The sequence below is a fragment of the Pseudophryne corroboree genome, chromosome 11 (genome assembly GCF_028390025.1).
Source record: "Pseudophryne corroboree isolate aPseCor3 chromosome 11, aPseCor3.hap2, whole genome shotgun sequence".
Taxonomy (NCBI): domain Eukaryota; kingdom Metazoa; phylum Chordata; class Amphibia; order Anura; family Myobatrachidae; genus Pseudophryne; species Pseudophryne corroboree.
Window position 1 is genome coordinate 305,219,739 of NC_086454.1, and position 11,504 is coordinate 305,231,242.

Genomic DNA, 11,504 nt, shown 5'->3' on the forward strand with positions numbered 1-11,504 from the left:
AATAAAGCAGAGAGAGGGAGAAGATGTGGATAAGAAATCCATATAAGCTCAATTACTCACATGGCTTACATACTAGTAATCCGTTGCATGTATTGTGGATGACTGTACTCTGGTGACGTAATGAAACCCCACTGTTGGATCTAATAGTAACTACTTCAGCTAAAATTAAACGGAAGTCCGGGTGAATTGAGACGGAGGTATAGACGGGGCGCTGTTCCGGCCACGTCATCCCTCCAGAGTCCCTGTGTGTGGCTCGTTGCTAGGTTATGCTTGCGTGTCACGATGACGTGGGTCCCGAAATCAGGAGACACGTCATCCTTCTGCGCATCGGCGGACATTAATGTGAGGGAAATGTACCCTCATCACGTTGTCAGTTCTGTATATACACACGTTGTCATAGCAACGTAGCGATATCACCTTGCGCTGCCGTATATCTGAAAATAATGCATCTCTAATGTTAATTACGCCATATTGTAATTCATATATAGAGAGCTTTCTATTAGTATCACCATAGATGGCTTGGAGGTAAAGAGATATATCAGTCCAGTCATCTCCGATATTGTGGATACTAAACGTGTAGAGATATATGGATATAAATATAAAAACAGAACATATGACATCAAAATTCCTAATTATATTAATTCTCTAGTCATGGAAAGTTACCACAGGAATCTGTCAAGTATAGATCACCATAATGACATCTAATATCTCTCAATAGAGAAAGACAGAGTGGGAGGGAAAAAAAAGGGGGGGGGGGGGGGGGGGGGGGGGGGGGGGTGGGGGGGGGGAAGGAAAAGGGGGGGGGAAGAGGCGGAGGAGGAGAAAGGGGGGGGAGGAAGGAGAGGGAGAAAAGGCAAACTGTTTTTAAACTTATTTTAAATTTAAAACATCTTATGTATACAGATAAATTCCACTTTTTTCTTTTTTGTACTTTATATATTATATAATAAATAAGGCAACCATAAATCTATCTATATATAGTCAAAAATATTCTCACATATGCATATGTAGTATAACCTCTTTTTGAAAGGAATCTCACATAGGATAGTTATATATTATGTGGCAAAAGAGGGAAAAAAGGGGTGTAAAGAAGTATGTATAACATGGGAACGGACATTCGCAATAAAGTATAATCAGGGGCTTATAATACAGGATTAAGTTCAACCATCTCGTTCAATCCAGATGGGTGGATGGTATCCAATTTGTACATCCAATATAATTCCTGTTTGCACAGATTTTTATAGCGATCCCCCCCTCTCTTAGTTGTCTGAACATGTTCAATTGCTATCAGACCCAAGGAGCTAGGGTCCCCATTATGTTGTCTCTGAAGTGTCTGGAGACACTGTGCATGGGAAATCTGTTCGTAATGTTTCGACGGTGCTCCATGAAGCGAACTTTAATACTCCTCGTAGTTCGTCCCACATATTTTTGGGAGAAGTGGCTGATATAGATAGGGGACGCCCTACTCCGACCAAGAGAGTTACCTGGGGTCAAAACTGAAGATAGGGACCAGATTAATGGCCCACAAGAAAATCTAGCTTTTATATCGACATATAATAAGGACAGTATGCAAATTAAGAGAATTATTTGTAAAAATTTTGGCATACTAAACCAAGATCCAATACTCAGGGGAAATATACCCTCTAAACCTAAGTTTATTTTTAAGAAGAACCGGTCAATTAAAAACATTCTTGCCCCTAGTTTTTTAAAAGAAATACCTATAAATGCACAAGGGAGTACTACACAGACCAGTTGGTTACCATCTAGACCAAAAGGTTTTTTTCGCTGTGGAGCCACAAGATGCACCACTTGCAAACATATCCCTAGAAGAACACTAACCATTCCGATCGACAGGGAGGAAAATTATATATTAGGAAGTTTCATGAATTGTGACACAAGCTATGTCATCTATTTGCTTACATGTGGCTGCAATCAAAAATATGTGGGACGAACTACGAGGAGTATTAAAGTTCGCTTCATGGAGCACCGTCGAAACATTACGAACAGATTTCCCATGCACAGTGTCTCCAGACACTTCAGAGACAAACATAATGGGGACCCTAGCTCCTTGGGTCTGATAGCAATTGAACATGTTCAGACAACTAAGAGAGGGGGGGATCGCTATAAAAATCTGTGCAAACAGGAATTATATTGGATGTACAAATTGGATACCATCCACCCATCTGGATTGAACGAGATGGTTGAACTTAATCCTGTATTATAAGCCCCTGATTATACTTTATTGCGAATGTCCGTTCCCATGTTATACATACTTCTTTACACCCCTTTTTTCCCTCTTTTGCCACATAATATATAACTATCCTATGTGAGATTCCTTTCAAAAAGAGGTTATACTACATATGCATATGTGAGAATATTTTTGACTATATATAGATAGATTTATGGTTGCCTTATTTATTATATAATATATAAAGTACAAAAAAGAAAAAAGTGGAATTTATCTGTATACATAAGATGTTTTAAATTTAAAATAAGTTTAAAAAACAGTTTGCCTTTTCTCCCTCTCCTTCCTCCCCCCCCTTTCTCCTCCCTCCGCCTCTTCCCCCCCCCCTTTTCCTTCCCCCCCCCCCCCCCCCTTTTTTCCCTCCCCCTCTGTCTTTCTCTATTGAGAGATATTAGATGTCATTATGGTGATCTATACTTGACAGATTCCTGTGGTAACTTTCCATGACTAGAGAATTAATATAATTAGGAATTTTGATGTCATATGTTCTGTTTTTATATTTATATCCATATATCTCTACACGTTTAGTATCCACAATATCGGAGATGACTGGACTGATATATCTCTTTACCTCCAAGCCATCTATGGTGATACTAATAGAAAGCTCTCTATATATGAATTACAATATGGCGTAATTAACATTAGAGATGCATTATTTTCAGATATACGGCAGCGCAAGGTGATATCGCTACGTTGCTATGACAACGTGTGTATATACAGAACTGACAACGTGATGAGGGTACATTTCCCTCACATTAATGTCCGCCGATGCGCAGAAGGATGACGTGTCTCCTGATTTCGGGACCCACGTCATCGTGACACGCAAGCATAACCTAGCAACGAGCCACACACAGGGACTCGGAGGGATGACGTGGCCGGAACAGCGCCCCGTCTATACCTCCGTCTCAATTCACCCGGACTTCCGTTTAATTTTAGCTGAAGTAGTTACTATTAGATCCAACAGTGGGGTTTCATTACGTCACCAGAGTACAGTCATCCACAATACATGCAACGGATTACTAGTATGTAAGCCATGTGAGTAATTGAGCTTATATGGATTTCTTATCCACATCTTCTCCCTCTCTCTGCTTTATTTATTTTTTATTTTATGCTGATGTCATTGATCATGTGATCGGATTCTGATGAAATTGAATATTCTTTTTCTTATATTTGAATAAAAATGTGTTTTAACATAATGAATTATATTTATAAGTATAGTATTAATGGTTCTAGCTCCTATGTCTGTCATTATTTTGGTCACATAATGCAAACAGGTGGTCATAATTAATTACATTGCTAATGAGCAGCCATATTTGGTAGAGTATATAAACCCTCTCTGGCAGGCCTTTTAGCACCTTGAAAAAGTTGCATGCAAGCAACGAAACGCGTTGGTGGGACTTGCCTGATAGTGTGTATACCTAAACCTTGGAAGGACTGGACCTGGACCAAGCCCCCGCATTTGTATTTCAACAAATTGGACCCTCAAAAGAACCTATAACTACCGTGGAGGAACTACATCTACCACCCTCTGAGGAGCAGCAACTTTGCGGACGCAGTTTCGCCTAATTACCTCAAGGGACGCTGGTGGTAACTATAAACTCACGGATAGGACAAAGGGTCCTTCTTTGCAAGGGGACTATAATAGGAACAGGTTCCTTAAATACCAACCTTCTACAAGGACAATTGATATATGATAAACACCTATCATGATTGAAAAATTTGTGAAAGTTCTACTAGATATATTTCATTAATACAGATCACCTTTTAAAATTAAGTTTTAATAAACAAGTATTTTATACGTTATATTGTTTTTTGTTTTTGCTTATGTGACCATTTAAGCGCTGCATTCCTTTGTTTTACATATTGACCATCGGAACGTTTGCTGCTGCCACCAGTACTTCCACGGTCTGCGTAGCTCTCCAGCTACTCAGCCTGTGCTGTTAAAGTGTTTGCAATTTCTGCTTCGCATATAGGGGGTCATTCCGAGTTGTTCGCTCGCAAGCTGCTTTTAGCAGCTTTGCACACGCTAAGCCGCCGCCTACTGGGAGTGAATCTTAGCATATTAAAATTGCGAACGAAAGATTAGCAAAATAGCGAATAGACACCTCTTAGCAGTTTCTGAGTAGCTCCACACTTACTCGGCATCTGCGATCAGTTCAGTGCTTGTCGTTCCTGGTTTGACGTCACAAACACACCCAGCGTTCGCCCAGACACTCCTCCGTTTCTCCAGCCACTCCCGCATTTTTCCCAGAAACTGTAGCGTTTTTTCACACACTCCCATAAAACGGCCAGTTTCCGCCCAGAAACACCCACTTCCTGTCAATCACATTACGATCACCAGAACAAAGAAAAAACCTCGTAATGCCGTGAGTAAAATTCCTAACTGCATAGCAAATTTACTTGGCGCAGTCGCACTGCGGACATTGCGCATGCGCATTAGCGACTAATCGCTCCGTTGCGAGAAAAAAATAACGAGCGAACAACTCAGAATGACCCCCATATTGCGATTGCAATGCCCACGACACACCCACTACATGCCCTGGATCGCAGAAATTGTGGACCCAGCCCACTGACACGCATCCACTACTCCGTTTTATTGCTGCTAAAAGCGAACACTACTGTGTTCGTAGATACCTAGGTACGATCACAAAAACCAGACTTGGCACATGCACACTCCCCCCTGTTCGGTTGTGTACCCATGCACAGTGTGCTGATAATCACATTCACAACTGGTGCTGAATGAGGACCATAGTTGCATAAATCAAACCGAGATACTAATTAAGTCTCCTGTCCTCAAACATGAATATCCTTAAAACCTGGCCTGTAATGGTGGAGTTTGGGAAACTCTGGTGTAGAGGAAAAGCAACAACTTTCTCACCCAATGTTTTAACTTGAGATTCAGAGGGGACAATTTAATTATTTCTTAGGCGGCCATAAATACTGGGCATCTAACGGAGCAATTCAATTGATACTCCAAACAGGCGCGGGTGCCCACATTTTGGCTCGCAGCCTCCTGAGGCGGCGAACAGAAAAGGGCAAAGAGTCTGACTTTTGGGCACCCAAACAGGACTTTTTGTGTCGCGCCCATTAGTTTAGATGGATTTAACCACTTGGCTTGACTAAACCCAGTGCTTTCGGGGCGATAATTATCACCGTCCAAAAAAACAACAACCGAATTACTCCCAAATAAAGGAAATAATAAGCTTATCTTATAATCAAAATAGTGACTATATTGGTGGAAGAAATTTATGCAACGACTTATAGGCCCTACACACTGGGCGATTGGCCGCCGAGGTGCCCGACGGACGATACGGACAACCCAGCGGCGGAGGAGGAGGAGGGGACGGGGGGAGTGGTTTCTTCACTCCCACCGTCACCCGGCCTCATAGTCCTGCATGCAAATATGGTCGATATTGTCCATATTAGCATGCATGTGTAGACGAGCCGGCACCAACGATGAACGAGCCCAGGGCCGCGCATAGTTCATCGTTGGTGCATACACACTGAAAGATATGAACGATATCTCATTAATTAATTAACGAGATCATTCGTATCTTTCAGTGTAATCGCCCAGTGTGTAGGGCCCATTAGACAATGAGATAAAAGCATCTTAGTTATTAACCTTTCTCCATTGCATAGAAATAAAAAGTGACAAGGTGGCACACTAAGTTGACAAGTTTAGCAGCCCCTGATAACAGGACACACATTAGCCTCTACTACACTATAAACGCATAGATCTAACAAGATCAATAGCAAAATTGATCTAGCTAAATAAGAAGGGAGCATGAGAGACAACAAGGGATGTAATCTGAGACAGTGTGCTTCACATCCAAGCGTGTGCCCTATGGGCAAAATGACTGAGCCGCCCTTCTCAGCAATGCTTCTTGCATCGTCAGCCAATTTTACATCTTTACTTCACCGCCCCTTGCAGTAAATAAACCAATAGGATTAGTTAGATTTAACACTCGATGAGTCATGGGAGATAGCATGAAATACTGCATCATTGTTTAACTCTATAACTGCATAAGACAATAAGGACAGGCGGCTTGGTTATACAGTATGAAAAAAGTGTGCGCCTATAAGTATAAAGATCAGATGTAATGTCAAAGTTTTAATGCAAACCTCAACAGTAATAGCTATTGTGTCTTGCACCACTGCTTAACCAAGTACATTGACCACCCTGTGCAAATGACAATATATATATATATATATAAAATATAGTTATTTTTTCTAGCTAAGATATAAGACTGACCTTATATAAGGACTCGCAGCTGCCAAAATATTCTTCTGTACTGGGATCTCTTGCTCCTCTAGAACCAGAATGGCATCACAGAAGTCAGATTCTTCCCGGAAGCAGCCCAGAGCCCGGAGGAGCTTAGCCGCGTGCTGGGGGTCCGACACCACGCTCATGGTGTTTGAGTCTGACATTTTTGGGCAAAAGGGGAAGTGCAAGAGGGGGTGACCGCTACTCTATGCAGGAGTAGGCAAGTTGGGGGTCAGGGCTTTGCAGTATATAGTGATGTGTTGTATACAGCAGCTGGGTGACTATGCTCTGTGTATAACCCTTATGCATGGGCTGCAGCACTGAGCTGTATAGAGAGATCTCAAATGGGGAAACGTGGTTACCCACAGCACAGAGACTATTGGATGGGCTGTATATAGAGGCTTTCAATGGGGTGAGGTGGCTATGCAAGGTATATAAAGGTCATGGGTAGTAATTATATGGAGGTAATGAGAGTGCAATACAGTATGGGCTGTAAAGGGAGGTGATGAGGGGGCACTATGAGGATACGAGTGGTATATGGGGGAGAAGACAGGGCACTATGAGGTCACAAGTGGTATATGGGGGACCAGACAGGGCAATATAAGGACACGAGTGGTATATGGGGGCCTGGACAGGGCACTATAAGGACACGAGTGGTATATGGGGGAGATGACAGGGCACTATGAGGACACGAGTGGTATATGGGGGAGATGACAGGGCACTATGAGGACACGAGTGGTATATGGGGGACCAGACAGGGCACTATGAAGACACGAGTGGTATATGGGGACCTGGACAGGGCACTATAAGGACACGAGTGGTATATGGGGGAGATGACAGGGCACTATGAGGACACGAGTGGTATATGGGGGAGATGACAGGGCACTATGAGGACACGAGTGGTATATGGGGGACCAGACAGGACACTATGAAGACACGAGTGGTATGTGGGGGCCTGGACAGGGCACTATGAAGACACGAGTGGTATATGGGGGCCTGAACAGGGCACTATAAGGACACGAGTGGTATATGGGGGAGATGACAGGGCACTATGAGGACACGAGTGGTATATGGGGGAGATGACAGGACACTATGAAGACACGAGTGGTATATGGGGGCCTGGACAGGGCACTATGAAGACACGAGTGGTATATGGGGGCCTGAACAGGGCACTATAAGGACACGAGTGGTATATGGGGGAGATGACAGGGCACTATGAGGACACGAGTGGTATATGGGGGAGATGACAGGGCACTATGAGGACACGAGTGGTATATGGGGGAGATGACAGGGCACTATGAGGACGCGAGTGGTATATGGGGGAGATGACAGGGCACTATGAGGACACGAGTGGTATATGGGGGAGATGACAGGGCACTATGAGGACACGAGTGGTATATGGGGGACCAGACAGGGCATGAGTGGTATATGAGGGAGACGACAGGGCACTATGAGGACACGAGTGGTATATGAGGGCGATGACGGCACTATGAGGACACGAGTGGTATATGAGGGCGATGACAGGGCACTATGAGGACACGAGTGGTATATGAGGGCGATGACAGGGCACTATGAGGACACGAGTGGTAGATAGGGTATATGATAGGGCACTATGAGGACACAACTGGTATAGGGGGGATGACAGGGCACTATGTCTGAGCGCTATACTGAGGGGAGCTGCCCTCAGTCAGTGTATAGGGCGGTGTGTCAGGGTGAGGGCAGTGTGACAGGAGCGCTATACTGTATGAGGAGGGTTAGCCGCCCTCAGCCTGTGTATAGGGCGCTGCTCTCAGACAAGTAGGTTAAGTATCGCCGGGCTGGGTACTGTCGGGTCTGTACGGGCGGCGGCGGTGGCGAGTATAGGCAGTAGTCCCCTGCTCCCGGCGGCTCTCTCCGTCTCCTCACGCCGCTGTGTGCACCCGGCTCAGCAGCCAGCTCTCCCCGAGCCGCCCGCATGACGTCATCACAGCGCGCCCGCCCCACGTGGGACAACAACAACACACAGTCACAGCCGCAGAGCGGCATGGAGCTGGCTGAGGGCTCCATCCCCTGCCCGGCGTGCGGAGCTTCATGCCCCACCGTCGCCTTATGCTGCTGTGAACTGGGGATACACCCTGTGTGTGACAGTGGCTGCAGGGAGTGGCCGAAGGAGACGGCGGGTCTGTGTGTGTGTATATCTGTGTGCCAGTGCTGGGAGAGAGGGGTGACACCAGCCTGTGGCACACTGTGTGTAACACCCACGGAGAATAATGGCAGCTCTGCCCAATGTGCACTGCAGGTGATTAATGACTGGTTACAGTTAATGTGTATCCCTGGCTTTTATTATTATCCAGCTCCACAGCACATAATGGATGCAGGTCTCTCTCCTGGGGTAAATTTACTAAGATAGGAGTTCTATTTAAGATGGGATGTTGCCCATAGCAACCAATCAGATTTTACTTCTCATTTGTCTAGCACCTTCTAGAAGATAATACCTGGAATCTGATTGGTTGCTATGGGCAACATCCCATCTTAAATAGAACTCCCATCTTAGTAAATTTACCCCCGGTATTCATCAGTGCATATGCACTCATTGTATGATTGTGGACTGTGAGACAGTAAAACACACATTGGGATCAATCCAATTATATCCCTTTCATGTCCCTCAAATAACCCGCTATCGACCTGGTATATTGCTGGGTCGACACGGGTTGCTGTGCGGTGTGAAAGGGACCATGGCGAAGGCGTGACTCGGTAATTCAACTCTGCTTATAAGCAGTGTTATTCCCGAGTTGAATACCGGGTCAGGGGCAGTGTGAACGTGTTGCCGGGTTGGTGCGACTCAGGACCCGTTCACTACATAGGGAGAGGCCGCGCAGAGATGAGCTCATCTCCCAGTGCTGTCCCCGCTGCCGCTATGGCAACCTAACCCAGCATATTGCCAGGTCGGGGAGCCAGCAGTTAGGGTCCAATGCCGTGTCCCACCTGGTAAGGACCCGTTTTCAATTCCCTGGTGGGATCCGGCATTGGCGATGTGAAAAGGGTATTAGCTGCGATATCGTCGTAGCTGTGAATCATCGCGGCAGGGGCCGCACTTTGTGGTGACCTGAATTCGCATAAAAGTGCTCGCCACCCCATAGAAGTCCGAGTAATTTTGTGCGAATTGGGGCTGATTCGAGCCCGCAAAGGGTGTGAGATCGGGTGCCGTTACTGGCGTTTATATGCCATTGTAACAGCACTTCTCAGCTAATTGGATTGACCCCTATGTAAGAGGTCAGCAGTTGCTCCAGGATCCACCTACAACCTGCTCAGTCAGTATCACAGCTGCTGAAAACAATAGTACAGAATGATATATTTTGCTTGTGACATACCCGGTACATATTGTAATAAGAATAGAATAATAACAATAATATAATATAAAAAGCGCTACAGGTCTGGGGCATTTTGGTAATCGCTTCAGACCCATTGATTTGGCGTTGGGGTGTGAGCTGGCAAATTCCCTCTGTGCCTGTGACAGGCTTTTCTGTGGGTCTGTCCCCTATAAGCCCAGTGTGTCTGTGGGTGTTTCTTACACGTGTGTCGGCATGTCTGAGGCTGAGTGCTTGTCACAGGAGGAGGCTGTATTAGAGACACAAAAGCCGGTGGGGGAGACCATGTCGGCATCACCGACTCCTGATTGGGTAAATGTGTTGAATGCTTTGAATGCTAATGTAGCTCATATTAGTAAGAGATTAGACAAGTCTGAGTCTCAGACCCAGGCATGGAAGAAATCTGTGGAAGATATGTTATTACAAGCTCAGGTACCCTCGGGGTCACAGAAATGTACGTTTACCCAGTTGGCTGACACTGATACCGACACGGACACTGATTCCAGTGTCAACTATAGTGATTCCAGATTAGATCCAAAATTGGCAAAGAGCATTCAGTACATGATTGTGGCTATTAAAGAGGTATTTCAGATCACTGAGGACCCTGCCATTCCAGGTAAAGGGGTCTGTATGTATAAGGAGAAGAAACCTGAGATAACGTTTCCTCCCTCTCATGAACTGAACACGCTATTTGAAAAAGTCTGGGAAAGTCCTGACAAAAAGTTTCAGATTCCCAAAAGAATTACGGTAGCTTATCCATTTCCCTTTGCAGATAGGGAAAAGTGGGAGTCACCCCCCACCGTGGACAAGGCCCTGTCACGTTTGTATAAAAAGGTGGCTCTCCCGTCACCTGACACGGCGGCCCTTAAGGATCCTGCGGATCGTAAACAAGAAACTACGTTAAAGTCCATTTATGCGACCACAGGTACGCTACTTAGACCTGTCATTGCATCTGCGTGGGTCAGTAGTGCTATTGAAAAGTGGGCAGACAACTTGTCTTCTGAAATAGATACCCTAGATAGGGATAGCATCCTCTTGACGCTGGGTTATATCATGGACGCTGCAGCATACCTTAAGGAAGCTGCGAGAGATATTGGTCTTTTGGGATCAAAGGCCAATGCAATGGCAGTCTCAGCTAGACGAGCGTTGTGGATTCACCAATGGAATGCTGATGCTGATTCCAAGAAAATTATGGAATCTCTACCATATAAAGGTAAGGCCTTATTTGGTGACGGCCTTGATGATTTGGTATCTACAGCTACCGCGGGTAAGTCATACTTTCTGCTGCGGGGTACACTGCATACTTGCCTACTTTTGAAAACTAGTTTCAGGGAGATTCCAAGAGGCAGCAGAATGGTATCCGGTTGATAGACAGTGTCTAGTTAGACAGTCAATAGATAGACACCATAGGTAAGACAGACATTAGGTCGACGGGTCAAAAGGTCGACATGAAAAAGTTAGACAGTACAAAAGGTCGACAGGGTCAAAAGATCAACATGAAATTGGTCGGAAACAGAGTAGTGTTGAATACACCATTGGCGCTACCACCTACTAAATAAAGTCACGTAGTGTTCTTGGTTATTAGTCCCAAGGTAGGTCTTGTGTCTCAACTGCAGTTTTCCTCCTTCTAGATGTTAAAGTTTTCTCC

General features: G+C 45.1%; 1 protein-coding gene across 1 annotated transcript in view; it reads right to left on the bottom strand.

Moving 5' to 3' along the window:
* The window catches only part of GAN (gigaxonin), a 291,113-nt gene extending 282,576 nt beyond the window's left edge, over positions 1-8,537 (bottom strand). Inside the window, exon 1 of the mRNA XM_063945565.1 lies at positions 6,498-8,537. Coding sequence (XP_063801635.1) covers positions 6,498-6,673 — 176 coding nt within the window. The 5' untranslated portion in view covers positions 6,674-8,537. The remainder of the gene's footprint in view (positions 1-6,497) is intronic.
* Positions 8,538-11,504: the final 2,967 nt, after the last annotated feature.